Source organism: Mobula birostris, chromosome 9 (genome assembly GCF_030028105.1).
Source record: "Mobula birostris isolate sMobBir1 chromosome 9, sMobBir1.hap1, whole genome shotgun sequence".
NCBI classification, from domain to species: domain Eukaryota; kingdom Metazoa; phylum Chordata; class Chondrichthyes; order Myliobatiformes; family Myliobatidae; genus Mobula; species Mobula birostris.
In genome coordinates this window covers 131175989-131196379 of record NC_092378.1, presented here as the reverse complement: position 1 = coordinate 131196379, position 20391 = coordinate 131175989, and the positions used below count along the sequence as shown (strand labels likewise).

The window sequence follows — 20391 nt, the reverse complement described above, 5'->3', positions numbered from 1 at the left end:
CTATCTAACGGGATAGGCACTCAACAGTTTTAGCGGCGAGGTCATGCACCCAGGGTGTTACCGCGGGCCTCTCTGGTTAATGTAGTTCCGAGCGCCAGAAGGGCGCGCAGAGTCGGTGGTCGGTGAAACTACAGTTCCCACGGCGCTGTGCCTGCCGATCGCACAGGCGCAGAAGCCGCCGTTTATCTCCAGTCTATCACGTAAGCGTACGTCAGCCCTTTCGGGATACACACGAGGACCGAGCTGAGTTGAGGCGGCTCTCGGCTTGTTACCGGCGGAGCCATATCCCTGGTCTGAGGCCTCCTTCAGACGCGCGTCAACGGTGTCGGAGGGGGGAGAGAGAGTTGAAGGGAAGAGGGGAAAAGACACGTTATTTTTAAATCTAGCAACATTTCTCAGTACAGCCATGGATTCGAAAGACGTGGCGGATTACGCCCCTGATTCCTGGGAGCTGGCGGCCGACACGGATGTCGAGGCCCAGATGAACTCCTCTTTTTCTAAGCTCAACGTGAACGCCAAACCTTTCGTTCCCAATGTCCACGCAGCAGAATTCGTTCCCTCGTTCCTGAGGGGCTCGGATGAGGCCGCCGAGTCGCCAGAAGGTAATAAATTTTATTTTTTATCCGGGGGAGTGGGGGGGGGGGAGAGAAGGGAGAGCACTGGGAGAAAAGTGAGTGCGGCAGCGGTAGGGCAACTTGGGGCCTTTGTTCATTTGTCCATAACAGCAGGGTTATGGCGATAGGGTGGGTAAAGGTGGCTCCGAGGCGGAAAGAGGCTGATCGCTTGAGTTCCATCGTTTGTCCAAAATACCGCTGCATTTATCTTCGGCTAATCGTGTCGACCAAGAAAAGGTAAAAAGCTGTTTTGCAACCCATGTCAACTTTAGGCCTCATTACTTTAAACGTAGTTGGCTTTCAACGCCAGTTTTTTAAGCATAATTCTCTCAAGGTGTGTGTGTATATATTTTTTTATATTCTTGCGAAACGTTCCATATGTTGGTCGGGGAACTTGTTACAGAAAGGCTCGAGGCCCATATGTGGAAACCGACGTCAATCTGAATGTGTCGTCAGTTTGCACTTCATCTAGATGTGAAGCTCCTGTTCTTTTTTTGAGATAATGACGGAGTGATATATTCATAGAAAGGAGAGCTAAAGTACTGAATTACAGAATAAAACTTATGAATTCGTTTATTTTATGTAAATTCTTTACTCTTTGAAGATTCAAATCAGAATAAACTTTGTTCAGCTTTTGTCGAGTAATGGCTTAACTTCGTGGGTGCACATTTCAGAAACCTTTAGTTCAAATTCGCATGGGGTGAAATTATTAGCTGTTGAATCAGCACTTTAATATGCAACCACAGCTAAGATGCATGCTGGTATGCTGTTTAGGAGTACTGTACGGTAATTGTCATGTTGGCTACTTTCAGCACATTTTGAAGACATCATGCTACAAACAGCTTGCATTTAATGCACATGGATTTATTAGACGGTATGTATTTGTGCTACAGTTAATGACGATTCTAGTGGTTAGTCTGTTATAGTAATTAAAGTAGCAATGTAATAGCCAAAACTGAATCTAAAGGTTGGATTTTATTTCGCCAGAAACAATACTCCAACAGTATCCTGTGTTCGTATAATAATACTCAGAAACTTGTTCACACAAATGAACTGCTAGTGAGTTTCAAAATGCTAAGGTAGTTAATAAAAAATGGTCAGAAGAGATGATTATAAGGAGGGACAGGCACAGAAGAGTTAGAAAGGATTCCAGGACTTTGGCAGTTGAAGACATGCCACCAATACTGGAATGACATTTCATGATTACGTGAAATTTCAGTGTCAGGGAAGTTTTAGAGCCGGGGGGGGGTGGGGGGGGGGGGGCCAAGTGTGAATTTCATGATCATGGAATTTGAAATTGAGTAATTGATTAACCAGGAGTCAGTTTGTCAGCCAGTAGGGATCACAATGGTAAATGTAAGTTGATGCATTTTGAGAAATGGGTAGTAGTTTTAGATGATTTGGGATTAAATAAGGGATCAAGAAAAATCAACCAGTAGAGTGCTGTGTTTCAGGACCAAATGTGCAAAAAAAAAAAAGGACATTTCTAGAATAGAAGGAAATGGGTGTTCTTTATCGAGGCATAGATCTGAGGCTCTACAGCGTGATTGCATATGGTCTGGGGGAGGGAGGCAGCACCTTGCTTGAGGTGGAGTTAAATAGAATTGTTTGATCTACTGAATGTGGGCCAGTTAGATCATGTTCAGTGAAGTAGCAAATAGTGGGTATTGTCAGTGAACATTTAGAATGAAAGCTTAATGATTGTTTTTGGACTAAGGCAAAACCTTGGACTCATGATCTGGATATCAGCGTTGAAATCTCACCATGACAACATGATTTAAAGCTAATTAAGGAAAATAGAAGAGAGAAAAAAAACATAACAATGGTGATCATTAAACTGCCATATTAATTAAAAGGAATTCATTGGATCTTGGAGGTTCTTAACCTGGGGTCTGTAGATAGATTCCAGGAAGTCTGTGAACTTGGATGGGAAAATATTGACGAGGTTACATTACCAACCTCTATCTGAAATTTAGGATTTCCTTCAATTATGGACGTAGGCAACAAACCACAGTAATATTAGCAGTACCTTTGACTTTGTCACCAATAGAATTCCCAGATATTTTCATATCACATTACCTCTGTTACAAATATCTCAATGTTGTTTACAGCAGTCATCACTACTTGTTATTTAATGCGTTAATAAAGAGGCGCATACATTACCACATCACAAATTTGTTTTTAAAATATTTTGAACTGTTATGTCAATGTAATTAGTTTCTTTTGTAACCCAATGTATTTTATTTTGTGTATTTAAATACATTATTCTGAGAAAAGGTCCATAAGCTTCACTGGACTGCCAAAGTGGTCCATGGCATTAAAAAAATTAAGGGCCCCTGTCTTAAAGGATGAATTCTTTGCCTAACCTGTCTTCAAGAGCTTAGTCCCACATCAACATAGTTAACTTGTAACAATTGCTGAAAGTGTCAATTGTTTGTTTCAAGACAACTATGACAATATATAGGAACTAGTAGACCATGTGACTGAGCTCTTGGCATCAAATTTAGACGTGTATGTGCCCTTAAATAATGTGAAGCCCTGCTTTTGGGTTTCCAGTGGTTTACATCTGATGGAGGTGTCCAACAAAGTTGTCTGGGAATTATTTGACAGATTTACAGAAACTTTTCTGTCACCTTGAATCCCAGACTATGTGATCAATGAAGTGCACACACGCATACCCCGCAGGGGAACTTAGCAGATCAGGCAGCATCCATGGAGGGAAGCAAACAGTCAGTGTTTCAAACAAGAGAAAATCTGCAGATGTTGGAAACCCAGGGAACGTACACAAAATACTGGAGGAGCTCAGCAGGCCAGGCACCACCTATGGAAAAAGAGTACAGTTGATGTTTCAGGCCGAGACTCTTCATCGGGACATTTCATACTGAGGCCCTTCATCAGGACTGAAAAGGAAGGGACAGGGGCCAAAATGAGAGGTGGAAGGGAGGGAGAGGATTACAAGCTGGCAGGTGGTAGGTAAGATCAGCTGAGAGGGGAAGATGGGGGGAGAGTGAATGATATGAGAAGCTGACAGGACAGATGAGTGGAAATAGTAGTGAGCTAATGGAGGAGGAATCCAGTAATAGAGGACAGTGGAATAAAGGATATGCTTACCAACAAGGTGAATAAGAGAAATAGCAGCACAGTTCTTGAAACTTGCTAGATCACTTTGGATCTTGTACTGACTGATAATGTCTGGTCAGATACAGCATTGAATTCTCCTGATTACCATCTTCTGAATTATTATTGCTCTATGTAAATGCCTTTTGAAGTAATGCTGGGAGATGCAAGCAACAAGTGAGAATTCGTTGTCTATCAGGAGTTGGTGATGCAGTTCCCAAATGTTGTCAGGTGGATCTGCTGTAGAATTTGGAAGGGAGAACACTTCTCCCAAACTCACTTCAATATTACCTTTTAAGTCGTATGTTTCAGTCTCTGGCACATTGGGCAAGAGCAATGCTAGCATAGTCCCTGCTGTGACAAAGTTAGAGCACATCTCATTGTGTTGTCTCAAGCTGTATTAATTCATGAAATCTTAAATAGCTTTAAACTGAAAGCACATTTGTGGACAACCAGAACTATAAACCATGATGGATATATTTACCTGGTGAAGCTACAATGCAGAAACCCAAGGATCAAAACTTTTCTGTGACATATTGTCATGGGTAATCATTTTAAACAACCCTTGGGAGTAGGATGCTCATGAAGAATATTGCTATCCTCTGTGGTGCTGGTATCCAGCATTAAGTGTAAAAGCTAGTCTGGAGCATTTATTGTCTTCAGAGACATGTCCCCCGCTACTACAGAGGTAAGCATTTGGTTGCTTTGTCTTGAATTACCAAGAAATTGCCATCTCCAACTGGATAGTCTTGACTCTCTAACTTCAGAGCTCTTTGACGTACTGGAAAGGTTCATCTACATGGAAAAAGTCACAAATATAGTGAAATACACTTCTCTTTAGAGTGATTGCATTTTCCACTACGGATGAATGTCATGACAATATTCAGTGTGATAGTTACTCAATCCTCTGGCTCTATATTCACTCTCTGTGCCATATACCAAACTTTGGCAAGTTTGTTTGTGCATGTGCGCTCCCTTAATTCCTGGTGGAGATGTCGGGCGCTGTCGTGACAAGCTTTTTGCACCGATCTTTTTGGTATGCTTGTCATACGGCGTGTCTTGGCCATCTGAAACCTGGCGGTGGCTGTCCCTCTCCAGGTTTTTTTTTACAAGGTCAAGTTGTTAGCTTGACACTCAACCCAGGCACGGATGGAGAGTGCAAGGGAATTGGCCAGATTCGAACTCGGGACCTCTCGCCCCGAAGTCCAGCGCTGATGCCACTACACCACCAGCCATAAAGTTTAGCATTTCACAATTGGACAACTCCCAACTCTTCACCACCATCGATGGAAAAAGATGGTGGAAGGAAGCACTTGCAAAATTTCAAGCATGTTAACACCTACATTTTCATAATTTCCTTCATTAACACAAGATCAAAGTTCAACACAAAGTTAAATATTCAAAGGTCCAAATTAATGTCAGAGAAATGTGTACAATATAAATCCTGAAATGCTTTTTCTTCACAAACATCCACGAAAACAGAAGTGCCCCAAAGAATGAATGACAGTTAAATGTAAGAACCCCAAAGTCCTCCCAGCTCCCCTCTCTCCTGCACATAAGTGTCAGCAAGCAACAATCCCTCCTCCCTCCACTGACCAAAAAGAAGCAAGCATCGGTACCGCCACCGAGCACTCAAGCGTGAGCAAAGCAGTAGCAAAGCCGCAGACTTACAGTTATCCCAAAGACTTCGCATTTCACCCAGCATTTGACATACCACAGGTTCTTTCTCTCCCACGTAAGGGAGAAGGAGGTGTCCCTCTTTTCCCAGGGAGTGGGGAGACATAACAAACAACTCGCTGGTTTACGATGTTAAAAGTCATTACGTCGCTTTTTTTTGAGTTCTGTTCCCAAAGATTGCAAAGATCCCGGGTCCTTGGGCATATGGCAGTAGATTTTCTGACTCCCCTGACGACACACGGGTCTCCTGCCTTTACACCAATCCTCTCCAGAGCCCCGAGATCTTAGGCTTCCAGTTCCGAGCTGAGTTCTCAGGCTGAACAGTGGCTAGTCTTGAAACCCCGAGAATGGGTCCCGTTCCCGCAAAGAACCAAAGTCAGCGTGTAAATCCAGGTCAGGGTCTTCAAAAGAACCCTGAAAGGGGAAAATAAAGATATTAAAGATGGAAATAGAGCTGTTTCTGAAGATGCAAGCAAAGGAGGTGCTGTTAAGTGCCATCTTAACTTCACTCCACCTCCACCTGTCATACCTTAAAATATTCTTGGGCAGAGGATTTCTGCATTGAACTTCGGTTATGATTCTTGGTAATTATACCAGAAAACATGGTATAAGGTAGCTTTATACTGGGAATAGCTTTATAGAACTCCTAGCCAACAAATACTTGTAAAACATTAATTGTCTTTTTCAATCTTAAAAGGTTGAATTACAAAGGTAAGGGATCAACTAGCCAACTTTTGCCATTTAGTTTCACTATTCCCTTCACATCTCATACAAAATCTTTACAGGTGAAATGTGTATTTTGCAAATAATGTATCAAGCACAGAGACATGGGTATTTGCCAGACTTTTGTACCTCTGTTTGCTAAAATGCTAACTTTGGAGAACCACATCTGGAGTGTCAGTTCCCTGTCTACTTCAGCAATTGAAAGCTGCACTGGATGGTAGCAATCTTTCAAAAGTGGTCTCTCTCTTCAAATAAGTGAACATATTGTAGTCAACCTATTTTACAATTTCAGTGTGATTCCATGTAAGTTCATGGTGAAAGCTAAATAATACAATAGTTTGTAAAGTTATTCAGTGATCTGAAGCCCAAATTGTTAACTTCAGCTACCTTGTAACAAGTCTAAGAAGTGAGGTCACTTTAAACAGTTCTTCAAATTTGCATTTACGAAGGTTTTTGAACTTCTGAAGAGATGATGAATTGAAATGAGGCTATCAGATTTCAGTGGAGATATTGCTGGTAGTGCAAATAATATGGTTACAATAGTCGCCATAAAGGTGAAACAGAAATTTGAAAATAGCCTGGCATAAGTAATAGGATTCCACCCCACACCCCCACTATCACCACTTTTATAGTTGTATTTCACTGGACATCACAGAATCCATTTATCTATTACATACTGCAAAATGTGCATTCCTGGCATGTTGTGTCAATCTGTGCTTGTTTATAGACAGATATGATAAACCCCATTTGAGATCAGTTCCTGGAAGGTGGCGCAAGCTCACAGTTGAGTTGTGCATGGTAAAGGGTAAGTCACTGGTTTTTAGATGTTAAGTTGTGTGGTCTAACATACCCACTGTTTAGGGGGGTGCTCACTGAAAGCCCAGATTGGCATGTTTTTAAATAGGGATGTGAAATTGAGATGGAGGTAGGAAGCAGTTAAATTCTTGAGTTTATATCTTGGCTTCAAATAGTTTAAATAAAGGTAACATTGAAAGCTAATGGTGCCAACTTTATGATGGAAATGGCTGTTCCATTGTGGGGGGGTGGGGATATCTGGCTCATTTATCGCAATGTCTTGGGCACAGCTAGAATAACAGTGGTCACCTCGCTTGAATTTTAGCCGTTGACACGGAATTTGTTGGTACGGAGTTTAAAACTATTCTGATTTTCAAACATGCTTAACATCAGGAAGGAGACTAGTTACTGATATCTTCCAGTATTAGCCTTGGTAGCCTTATTATCAAAAGACATACTGGAATGGAAGCAAAATTATATTTAAATCCCATTTAAATGTGTGGTCCCAGCCATGTTTGAAGCATTTTTTTTTTGGACAAGCTAAATTCAGGTTATGAGTAAAAATGTCTTTATTCCCTGGAATGATTTTTGCAATTTTGAGTGAGATATTTCTGATTTGAAGTTGTGGGTTGGAAGTGCAGGTAGCGCAAGATATAACTTCAATGAATTATGTGAAAATGTAATTTTTATAAAATAAGTTTGTTCTTTAAGGTTGACATTGCCAGGGGAGGGGCTGTAGTGGGGATAAGCTCTCACTACTTATCAAATGCTCCCGATGGTGTGTGTCTCAAATAGCCTCTAACAGCCAAGTTCTGCTCTTGGCATTCATGTGTGCCTTAGCTGCTAAGTCCAGTAGAACTGTTTCGACTGACAGGAGAAGGGGCAAAGCCGGGTTACTGGCACCTGTAAAACCAGTCCCTTAGGGCAGATGGGGTTCATCAGCTGTGGTTGACAGCTCATCCAGAAGGAAAACTCTGACCTTAAACCTCGGCTGCCTTTCAACTGCACCCACTCAAGGGGAAGGCTTCTGGAGTAAACCCTGAGGAAAAATCCAGAGCTTGAGTCTCTGAGGCAGTCATATGTTGAGTTCATTGCTGACTGGCAACTCCTGTGACACCGCTGGTGCCAAACTGTATCAGTCTCTGTCATTCCTTTGGATTCATCAGCTGTGTAGAGAGGCGGAGCCTGCTGCATGGGCAACAGCTTGCTCTCCATATCGTAAGTGTCCTAGCTTGAGTATCAACTTCGACAGTTAGGATGCCATATCCGGGTCAGATCCATTTCCTGACCAACAAGAGGCCATCATTATGTGAAAGTGTTCTCAGAGTATCAACCGGTCTTTTCTATGACAGTGATGTCATGTTATCATATATGATGAGTCAGAAAATATAGTACAATAGTGTGGTGTCAGTAACACTATAGTGTAATTAAATGTCTCAGTGCATCACAGGAAAGTTAGTGCAAATTTTTCCATCTCTTTAGATATAACTTTTGTTTTTCTTAGCAAAACTGATTTTTATTTTGAATACATTTAAGAGCTGAAGTGCATTACAAACATGTGCATGAATATTGAGACTTTGAAGAATAAGCTTGGAAAACAAGTTGAAGCACGTGTGCTTGTGCAACATTGAAATATGCCTGGGCTAGCATTGAGTCTCTTTTATACCATTGTCACTGGTCTTGATTATATGGTTTCAAAAGTCATATACATCCAGCTTGTAAGCTGTGGCACTTTTAATTTACTTTCAAAATGAGGTTACTGCCATGAATTTAGGCATTTTATTTGGCTGTTAATATATAATGTACTGGTGCTAAATCTTTTGATTTTAGCTTTAAATATTGGATTGGAAGCTAAACATCGATTTTAACTTGCTGTATTTGTAGTTCTTAGAGTTGCTGTTGTTTGTTTTTGATCCATTACCTGCATAGTGAAGCTATTTTAGTTTCAGGATAGACTTCTAAGCTTAGCCAACTCTGTTCGTAAATTAAAAGCACAAAAATGCATTCAGCCCATTATGTCCTGTGGGAGACAAAAACGAAACTATCAGTGTTACTCCCACTTCACAGCTCTTTGCAGCCTTGTAGGTTAAGTCTCAAGTGTTCACTGGGTAGCTTTTAAATTTCAAGAGGGCTTTGCCTCCACTTGAGGCTTATTATGTACCAAGCCTGATGAGATCTGATTAGGTTGCTGATTCAGATCTTCAGTGATAAATTTAAATCAAACTGTCTTCCCATCTAGTCAGATTGTGCTGGGAAGGGTCCGTACATGTATGTAGAGCTGTGATGGTGGTCACATGGAGTTTTGTAAGACATCTGACAAGGTCCCACATAAGGGTCTTGTCCAAAAGATTTATATGTATGGGATCCAAGGTGAGTTGGCTATTCAGATTCGAAATTGGCTTTCCATGGAAAGTGGTCGAAGGGACCTATTCTTGTTTGAGGTCTATGACTAGTGATATTCCACATGAATCCTTACTGGAACCTCTGCTCTTTGTAATGTATATAAATGACCTAGATCCTAGATGAAAACATAGATGGGTGGTTTAGTAAGTTTGCAGCTGAAATATGGATTGGTGGCATTGTGGATAACGTAGAAGACTGGCAGGGGATACAGTAGGCTATATTGTAGATAAGTTACAGATGGCGGGGGGCAGGGTAGAGCTTAACCCAGCTAAATGTATAGTGTTGCAATTCAGGACTTCAAATGTAAAAAGACAGAATACTGTTAATGGCAAGAACCTTAATAGTGATGAGCAGAGGGATCTTGAGGTCTTAACTCACAGCTCCCTGAAAAATGGTTACACGGCTTGTTGAGAAATTGAATTCAAGATTCTGGAAGTTATGTTGTAGCTTTATGAAACTCTAGTTAGGTCACTTCTGTAGTATTGCACTGAATTGAATTCTGGTGTACCCATTATAGGAATGACGATGAGGCTTTGGAGTGGATGCAGAGAGCTTTGCCAGGATGCTCCCTGGATTGGAGGGCATGTTCTTTGAGGAGAGATTGGATAAACCAGAGTAGGTTTTTCTGAAGTGGCAGTGGTTATGGGGAGATGTGATGGAGTTGTATAATATGAGAGGTATTGGTAGAGTAAACAGCAAGTATATTTTACCCCAAGGTTGAAATATATAATCTGAGATGGCATGCAGTTGAAGTGAGAGAGGGTAAGTTTAAAGAAGATGTGTGGGCAAGTTTTTTTTTAAGAGTTGTGGGTGCCTGGAGTGTGCTGCCTGGGGTGGTGCTAAAAACAAATATGATAGAGGCATTTAAGAAGCTGTTAGTTGGGTTTATGAATGCACAGGTCTAAGGTCTATAGGCAAAAGGGGCATTTGTTTGCTAATTAGTTCAGCCAAAACATTGTGTGCCAAATTGCCTGTGCTGTACAATTCTATGTTCTATAACAATAAAAAAAAACAAATTGCGGCATTTGTCATCTTTTGCTGGATGGTGGTGTGTGTGTTGTACCCTGGCTTGGGAGTTCTGTTCATTGGTGAGTCAGGAAGGAACACAAAGGAACCGTGGTTAGTAGGTGGCTGCAAGTTGGGGGACACCACGATAAAATGTGTTGGGGTCACCTGTCCCAAGATAGTAGTGGCAGCCCAGAGAAAGCTGCTGAACTGGCAAGGTCACGAAGAGGACTGTAAAATGAAGGTCCCAAGGTTTTCTTGTGTTTGTAAAATTATAATACTTGGATCAATTTTAATTTTAATCTGGCCATATTTGGGTTTTGTTTTGAAATTTAGTTGGACTTCTAGTCTCCAACATATCAGTCAATGAATTTAGGCCCCAATTATTTGATGGAACAAAATTTTCATTCAGCTTTTTCCTTTTACCAATTTTAATCATTCTCTCTTAATCAACTTTTCTACCAAAGCAGCAATGTCCTTTTATAATTTTGTGTACACAGCCTCACTCATCTCAATATTTTATTTCTTCTGTCTTGGCAACATCCTTTATAAATCGCTTCTATGTCCTCTGATGCTACACGGCCTTCTTGTATTGTTCGAATAAAATTGTACATAGTTCTCTGGATGTGATTTTTACCATTTTTGTATAGTTTTAGCATGATCCCCTGGCAAGAAAACCAAGTTTCATAAAGATCATCTTAGCCACTTTATCCACTTATCTTGCTGTATTCATTGATCTGTGGATATTAACTCCAAAAACCATCTTTTCTGCCATTCAAATAACATTGCACCTATGTGCTGCCTTTTCCACAATTCATGTGTTCAATTAAATATGACTTTAGTGCTTGGAAAAGGTGTGTGCTCAATGCAGATAGATTTATTTCATCAATAAATGCCAAGTTATGCATTAAAAATTGTTAATAGCATCAGTTTCTCTACTTTGCTGTTCCACAGATAATCTGCCCAAAATCATTTTAGGTAAAGTTATTTCCTCCCATTGAACTTAGAATTTGGGTTCACCTCAGCAAACTTTGCACTTGCTGGCAAATACATTTCTTTTCGGAGGTTGCTGCTTCAGAATTCAATTCAGCTCTGAGCTGAGTTTATATTCTCTCCATGTTGTACTTTGTCAGTTGAATACATTTCCTGGTTGTTGGTGGAACATCTGCCCTCTGCATAGTTCTGCACATTAAATGTTTTATTCTATCCCACATTAAGATCTATTCAGCCCTGTTTTTGGTGAAGTACAATGGTTTCTGTTCTATGGTTGCTCATTTTAAAAACAAAATCATCCATTTGATTGTCTTGACAGCTCCTACATAAACTCTTTTAGTCCTTTAAACTATTGGCTCAACTCTGTCTTTATGTTCTACTCTGTTATACCCTTTGGTCTGCTATTAGATTCCATGTGTTAAACTGCCAAGGCCTGATTGTTTGACATTATCTCCCAAAACTGCATCTCCATTTTGAAGATTCATTTTGATCATGCTTTTTTAATCCCATCTTCTCCAGCTTTTTCTCCACTTGGCTTGCACTCCGAATACCTCAAAGAACTTCACCAAATTTCTTCGGGAGATTTGTAAATTCATGTCATTTGTAGGATTGTACAAATGAATCAATTTTCAGAACATTTTTCCTTTCACCTTTGTTACACTGACCTTGGTGGAATTGGCGCTGAATTTATCTCTAATGAAGGCATTAATTCTTTCTCTGTTTTAATCTCTTAGTATTATATTCCTAGTTTTTAGCTACAACTGCATTTATTACCTGTCAGATAATTGCTGGGTGGTCTTTCCCTTTAATTAGTCAGTTCAATACTACACAAGAATCGTAAACTGGTGTTTTCCACCTTCCTTTCCAGTCCTGAAGAAGGATCATCTTGTACATTATGGAGCTAACTTCAAATCTAAATTTGAAGCAGGTTCTTCAGTGTTATAGTTTAAAATGTTCCAATATCAACAGTTTAAGCAATGAGTGGTTTTGATTATTGATTCATGGATGAACAAATGGAGTAGAAAGGAAAAGTTATTTTGGGATTAGTAAGGATATATAGACTGGAAGTGACACCAAATGAATTGAGAAGGTCATGCTGTTTCTTGTGGATTATGTTAAGACATTGGACTGGAAGAACTATAAAATTTAAGAAGCATGCAAAGCATACGTCAGTGCGACAGTGAAAATGGCAGGATTGGCTTCAGTGAGTATAGTGAATAGACCCATAAATGCTTAATAAATATAACTGGTTATACATGTCTACTTGTCAATGGGGAAAACTGAATAAAGAAAAATGACAAAGTTAAAATGCCATTTGGAGAAAGTTACAAAGCATATCTTTCCCTCCCGCTGCCCCCACACCTTCTGCTTTGCACAGGGATCGCTCTCTACGTGACTCCCTTGTCCATTCATCGCTCCCCACTGATCTCCCTCCTGGCACTTATCCTTGCAAGTGGAACAAGTGCTACAACTGCATCTACAGCACCTCCCTGGCCACTATTCAGGGTCCAAACAGTCCTTCCAGGTGAGGTGACACTTCACCTGTGGGTCTTTGGGGTCATCTATTGTATCGAGTGCTCCCAATGTGGCCTCTTGTATATCGATAAGACCCGATGTAGGTTGGGAGACCGTTTTCCCCAAGCACCTACACTCCACCCACCAGAAAAAGAGGGATCTCCCAGTGGCCACCCATTTTAATTCCTCTTCCCATTCCCATTCTGATATGTCCATCCATGGCTTCCTCTACTCAGTAGAGTCTACTGTAACAATGAGGCCACACTTGGGTTGGAGGAACAACACCTTGTATTCCGTTGGGTAGCCTCCAACCTGATGGCATGAACATCAATTTCTTGAACTTCTGGTATGGACCCTCCCCTACCCCCCCACTCTATACTCCTCATTCCCCTTCCCTCTATCAGGTACTGTCCTTGCCTGCCCATCGCTTCCCTCTGGTGCTTCTTCCCCTTTTTCTTTCTTCCATGGCCCTCTGTCCTCTCCTATTAGACTTCCTCTTCTCCAGCCCTATATCTCTTTCACCTATCACCCTGTGTTTCTCTGTCCCCTCCCCCCACCTTCTGACTCCTCATCATTTTTTTTTCTCCAGCTCTGCTGTGTTTCTCCAGCATTTTCTTGTGTGTTATTTGGATTTCCAGCATCTGTGGATTTTCTCTTGTTTGTAAATGTAATATTACTTTCAAGTAAAGACAAAGTAATAGATGGACAAATCTCAAGGAGCTAATGTTTTCTACCCTTATCAAGCAATAGGTAAGAAGAGTGCAGGTAACTTTCCATTGTGTTCCAAATTCAGGAATTACACTTTTATGGATGAGAAAATGTGAATTATTTCATTACTAGTTGGAAAGAATTGGTGTTTTCTATGATGAACTGTAAAAATTGGTTTTCTCTGGAAAACAACATCAGATTATGAGGACACTCAGTCCTCGTTTATTGTCATTTAGAAATGCATGCATTAAAAAATGATACAATGGTCCTCCAGAATGATATCACAAGAAACACAGGACAAACCAAGACTAAAACTGACAAAACCACATAATTATATCATACAACAGTGCAAAGCAATACCGTAATTTGATAAAGAGCAGGCCATGGGCACGGTAAAAAATAGTCTCAAAGTCCCGATAGCCTCATCATCTCACGCAGACGGTAAAAGGGAGAAACTCTCCCTGCCACCAACCTCCAAGCGCCGCAAACTTGCCAATGCAGCACCATTGGAAGCACCTGACTGCAGCGGACTCTGAGTCCGTCTGAAAACTTAGAGCCTCTGACCAGCCCTTCAACAACAAGCACCATCCTCTGCCGAGCGCTTCGACCCCACCCTGGCTGCTGAGCAACAAATAAAACCAAGGACTCGGTGCCTTCTCCTCCGGAGATTTCAGACCACACAGTAGCAGCAGCAGCGAAGCAGGCGTTTCAGAAGTTTCACCAGATGTTCCTCTGTACTCTCACATCCGTCTCCATCAAATCAGGATTGTGCACGGCACCCTACTTGACAAATAACAGACATCACCACTGGAGTGGCCGCTGCAAGCTGCATCGTGTCGCCATCTTCTCCTCTTTATGCTCAAGTTCTTAACAAATATTTAACTTGTATAAAGCATTAAGTGACACTGTAATTTTTACAGAACAGCCTTTGAGGGCTTAGTGGACATCTTTTTTCTGTTCAGTTTGTCTTAAACTTTGACCCATATTTACCTCTTGTGTTTGGGTTTTCTTGAGTATTTGATTAAGCTAATTAGGGTTTGGGTTGAGCATTTCACATAATATCTTTATAAAATCTGCATTAGTGCTGTATTTCATTCTGTAAAAGTGTTATCTTTTGGGATGAGACAAGAAAATGCTGGAAATGGCAGATCAGGAGCGTGATGAGTTAATGTTTTAATCCACAACTTTTCAAGCTCAGAACTTCACTTCTGGTCATGAGGTTGAAAGATCAGCTGTTTCTCTTGACACAGTTGCTTACCTGAGTATTTTCTATTTTGTTTTTATTTTCAGCATGCGGAGTATTTTTACATTTTTAAGGGATCATTTAATGTTCTCGAAGTTATAAGTATATTGTCTCTCAAAAGGTAATGAGTCTCTGGAATTCTTTGTCCCTGGGGGTGATGGAGGCCAGATCATCAGATACATTTATCTCAACCTTAAATATTCAAAATATCGAGGAATTAAGGCATGTAGGGCTCTGGCACAGAAGAGGAGTAGAGGCCATTGTAAATTGGCTGCCATACTGAATACTAGTGCAGGAATGAGGGACCAATAGTCTATTCCTGCTCCCAGATTATTGTTTTCTTGTGCAGGTTTGTATGGTGAAATCTGCTTTTAAAATCTGTCCTAATGGTCATTTGCATCTTAAAGGTGGTTTTCAAGTTGTAGAAGAATCACTGTTGTGTTATATTTCAAGGGAAATTTAAGCAGCATTGTGATTCAAATGGAAAGTATCTATCCAGGTGAGATCAGCTGACATGTAAGTGAGAGGAATGGGATTGAAGGTTGTAATCATTCATCTGAAAGACATTTGTAGAGTACCCTTTGGCTTCAAGTCTTTTCCAGCCAGTTAGTGCTTTGGAAATCACATTCAATTAAATTCTGTTGGGACTTTGTCAGGTTGCAGATTTTCCGGACTATTAGATGTCATTCTATTGATATTCCAACACAATCTTAATTCACTTTTTGTTTTAAGATTTGGAGTGGAATGAATGTTCCAATGTACTTGAAGTGTGCATAGGAAACAAGAGCCCATGATTTCAGGAAAGCATGGCCAACAGAACTGGTTGCACTTCAAATGAATGCAGGAGTTGTGGCTTGACAATAGATGGGGAATGAAGGAGCCAAGGCTCCAGGGTGTTGATGGGGAGCTCAGCAAATATTTCCTGTTGAGCTCCTTGGCAAGCCATTTGGGATTTTTGAGCAATCAGATAACATTTCCTTTACTGTATTTATGCACATGCCTATTAAATTAGGCTATTAAGATTCTATAATTATATTAAACTTGCCCTTCAGTGAAAAGGTGGGCAATTTTTTTTTGGGTTAGTACAGCAAAAATGTGATTGAGATAACATCTAAAATAATTGAAGTATTTCTGTGCCAAATTGCAGTTAGTTCATCTCAATGGGTTTTAGTTGCACATGGGTCAAGTGAAGAAACTTCACCTGACCAAAGGGGCATGCTTTCCTGGTTTTTGGCTGCAGCCAGAAAAGTATCTCTACAAAATGACTTCAGTTTGAGGAAATACTTAGATTGCTGGCATGTCTGCCAGAGTGAATTTTACTTCCATGCTTCATTGTACGTTATTGTCAAGAAAGGTTAACTTTGAGGCTGCACTAGATCAGCATCATATTAAACCAAAATCTTGAAACGTTGCTGCATGGATTTCTCCAGCATTCCTAAATCTATAGATTAGTAGAATAATTGGTCACATGGGTGTAATTGAGTAGTATGTGCTCATTGGGCTGAAAGGGCCTATTGCTGTGCTGTAAATTTATAAGACTTAAAACATCTAACAAGTTGAACGACAGTAGCCGTGCAGATGAAATATTTTTGACTGTTGCACAAGCTATTGTACTGAGCATAATAGAGTTGTGCAGGTAGTTAGTATAGTATCAACATCCACCTGTGTTTGTATATAACAATCCATTAGAAATATATGAAGCTGAGACCTTTGGAAATGGAAATGTCAAATCCATCATTGGTTGCACATCTTGAAATATGCTTGCCTAGTACTCATCTCAGATCTTGTTAACTTTTATGAGGAAGAAAAAAACTCAAGCTGCTGACAAGAGAAATCGAACAGACAATAGTAAAGAGGCCTGTGTGAAATGAAAAATTGATCACAAGTCAAAAGCTCGGGGGTCAGACTTTGTGGTCAACCTCTTGTTTGTGAATGGAAGAGAGTGGAGAGCTAAAAATGGGATTTTGAAAGGAAGTACACTTGGCTCATCATGTGAACAGTTGTCAGATCCAGTCTACTGCAGGAGTCAATGAACAATCACCTCAAATGATGCAAGTGACTCTGAACTTGAGATTGTTATCATAATTTAAAGTTAACTATAGGTATAAGTTATAGACTTTCTGTCATGGGGGTTTATAAGAATTTGGAATCAAAGGGAGAAATTAACTTGTCAAAGCAAGTAACAGCTGATTTTAACAATTTTCCCACAGTCCTTGAATATCAAATTGACATTGATTAAGCTGAGGGGAATTGGCACCAAAAGGATCTGTAAAGCAAAAGGATCTGCTGCTTTATACCTTTAGAGTCATGCATGTTGTACAGGCTACATTTGATGTGCTATTCCACTCGCATGGACAAATAGCTGTTTCCTATTCATCAGTCAGTAATAAATCAGAATATAGCAACCAGAGGTAGGACTGAAATTACTGAAGGTTATGAAGGGTGTCTGAAGCTGATGGCTTAGCAATACCGATAACAAAGCAAAAAAGATAAGGGCAAACAATAGAGTCAACAAATTTTTGGTCAATTCAATTTTCTTGTGGTAGTGATAGACTCTGTTTAAATTGTCCAAGGATATAAAAATGTCAGACATTTTCAGATGTATTCTCCATGACCCAGTACCTAAATTTTTTATTTCTCCGAGAACTTTGCCAACTTTGAAGGACAAGTTGTTGTATGTACAAAGACAGGTGCATTGTACCATGTGACATCATCATAGCTTGTCACACCAGACAGCCAGCCACTCTAGTGTTGTTTGGTTGATGTTGAGCAGGTCAGTGTCAACTAAACCATGTGACGAACAATATTCTGTGCTGCGAGACGGCTGTGGATAAAGTGCTATTAAATGACAAACTTTTCACTGCACTCTTTCTAACTTGTATTTTCAACTGGGTGATGTCTTGATTCTCTACTGGTTAATATTAAAAGTACCCTGATTTTGTTGCTGTATACTCGGCTTCCATTTCTGCTATATGGTAGCCAGATATTTGCTCCTGATTTTGTTACTTCAGAAGACTCTTACTTCTGGAGTTTGGCTTCATGCTCTCTTAAAGCAGAATCTGAATATTATGTGTTTTGAATATTGAACAACAGTTCAGGTCAGATTTGAAAGAATGCTAACAATGGTTAGGTTAGTTTAGTCATAGGAACCAAGAAGCTTAATGTCATCCACGCAAAAACAGTTTGCTTTGCCCTGTCTCCGTACTACAAAACTTGCTGTCATTTCTCGTATTAACCCAAAAATGAACAGAAGGAAGAGAGTGTCCTGATCAGGATACTGTGAATCTGCTATAGGGTATAGATTGGGTAAGTAGGCAAAAGACTAGCAGATGGAGTTTAATGTAGCAAAGTGTGAGGTCATTCACTTCAGTAAGAGGTATCAAAAAGCAGATTATAATCTAAATGGAGAGAGAGATATCAATTGAGTACAAAAAGCTAGCGGGCAGGTTTAATATTCTTGGCCCTTGTTGCAGAGATTGGGGTTTAAATATAAGGTGTTAGGCTTATCCTGAAATGTGTACAATACTGTTCCCCTTACAAAAGAAAATAATTTAGTAACATTAGAACTGGTTGAAAGAAGATTTACCAGGATAAATCCTTGGATGAGAGGATTTCCTACCAAGAGTTTGGGTTTGTATTTCTTTAAGTTTAGAAGAAGGATAACCTTATTCAAACATATAAGATCATTAAGGGATTTGACAAGGAAGATATTGGAAAGTTTTCACTAGTGGTAGACTCTAGTACAAGGAAACCTAACTATAAGTAAGAGGTCAGTTATTTAAAACTGAGATATATAGAAATTCTTCTCACGGAAAGTGAACCTCTGGAATTTTCTGCCTTGGCTGAAGGTGGGGCTGAATCAATAAAAATATTTAAATAAGACAAATGTTTGATTAGTACTCGGGTATGGAGAACTGTACAAAAGATATGTTGAGCCCAATTTAAATTGTATCATATTAAATGCTGGGGCAGGCTTGAAGAGCTTGATGGTCTGCTCTTATTTTCATGTGTTGTTCTTTAGATAGCAATATGTTAATAACATGGTGATCTATACATTAAAGTCGAATCTGAATAAAACTTGGGAGACCAGCTTCTTATCATCACCACAGTTTATTGTGCACTCTCCTGCAGGAGTTTGAGACCCAGTTGTCAAAAAGGGAAGGCACGTAAGTACTGCCACCATCTGACAAGTGGACTCACTTAGTCAGGTTACAGCCGTATATTTATACATAGGAAGTCCCATACATTACTGTTGCAAGATGTCATTTGAACTGGTATGCCCACCAAGTCTGTTGGTGCAAAACTTACAGATAAGAGAGTCCACTAGATCAAGGTTTAATTACAGATGGATGTGCTGTCCAGTCCTCATCAGTTGTTCCCTTTGCTAGGCCCTGACTTAAATACAGATGGATATTCATTTCTGTCCTTATCGGTGTGTCCCCCTCTCCCCCCCCACTCAAACGAGGGTACAATGTACAATTTATCAAATTCTCAATGCCTCTCTGCAAATTAAGTGAGAACTGATATAAGCCGGGGTTTTTTTTTGCTAACTGCTGAAGACAGTTTACTTCAGTTCAAAAATTCCTGTTCAGTCCCAATTATTCTTTTAGCCAGAGGTTACATAGGTTCAAAATGATTTTTTTATATCCTCAATTGCTCATATATACTCTAAAGAGTTAATTACAAGTGTCTCCCTTCCCTGATATTCCAGTGGGTAAATGGTGAACATCAGCTTTAGCATGTCCTCAGTTTATCTTTGCAGCCGCAAGAGACTGCAGATGTTGGAGTATGAAGCAACCAACAATCTGTGAAAAGAACTTGGTGGGTTGAGCAGCTACTGTGGGGAAGGAGAAGGAATTCTAAATACCGGTTGCAGTCCTGCATCAACACTCAGTGGAGAAGCAGATTACTGGTGTCAAGTGGTGATGTGGGAAGTGGGGGGGTGGGGGGCGTGGAAATGGGTTGTTGATGGGAGAGTATAGTTAAGGTTAGTCAGCAGGTGATTTTTGGTGGGGTAAGGACAGGATAAAGATGAAAAGTAGGTGGAGCAAGTAGGGGAGAGGCAGACTGGACTTGGGACACTTCCAAATTGGGGGAGTATTCCAAGTCTTTCCCCTCATCATTCATACACGTGCTCACAGACACCTGCCTGTCATCAGTCACCCTACCGTCTCATCTCAGGCCTTTCTTTCATTCTTTTACTGACCATCTTCCCTCTGTGCTCACACCTAATGCAGGGTTTTGGCCTGAAAAGCGTTATTTCCTTTCACCCCAATAGATGCTGCTCAACCTGTTGAATTGTTACAGCCAGTTGTTTTTTCTATCACTTTATTGGTGTTGAGTCAGATTGCAGCAGGTCCTGATTTCAAGAAGTCATCATATCATTATACATCAGGCATTGAACTGCAGCAGATCAGGGAGACTGATCACCTCTCCTGTGAAGTTAAGGTTCAACAATAAACTTGGATTTTTCTCTTTTCTTCCAATACACTAGATGCTGCATCTGAAGTGACTATTTAAGAAGTCCCTAAAACTTGAGATTGATTGCTACACTTGCAGGTCTTAATCCTTTTGTTTGTGAAGATGGGTATGAGGCCC

General features: G+C 40.3%; 1 protein-coding gene across 1 annotated transcript in view; it reads left to right on the top strand.

Annotated features, from left to right (window-relative positions):
* Nucleotides 1-202: 202 nt before the first annotated feature.
* The window catches only part of LOC140203075 (eukaryotic peptide chain release factor GTP-binding subunit ERF3A), a 46087-nt gene continuing 25898 nt past the window's right edge, over nucleotides 203-20391 (top strand). The window contains exon 1 of the mRNA XM_072268841.1: nucleotides 203-602. Within this exon, the coding sequence (XP_072124942.1) occupies nucleotides 407-602 (196 nt within the window). The 5' untranslated portion in view covers nucleotides 203-406. The remainder of the gene's footprint in view (nucleotides 603-20391) is intronic.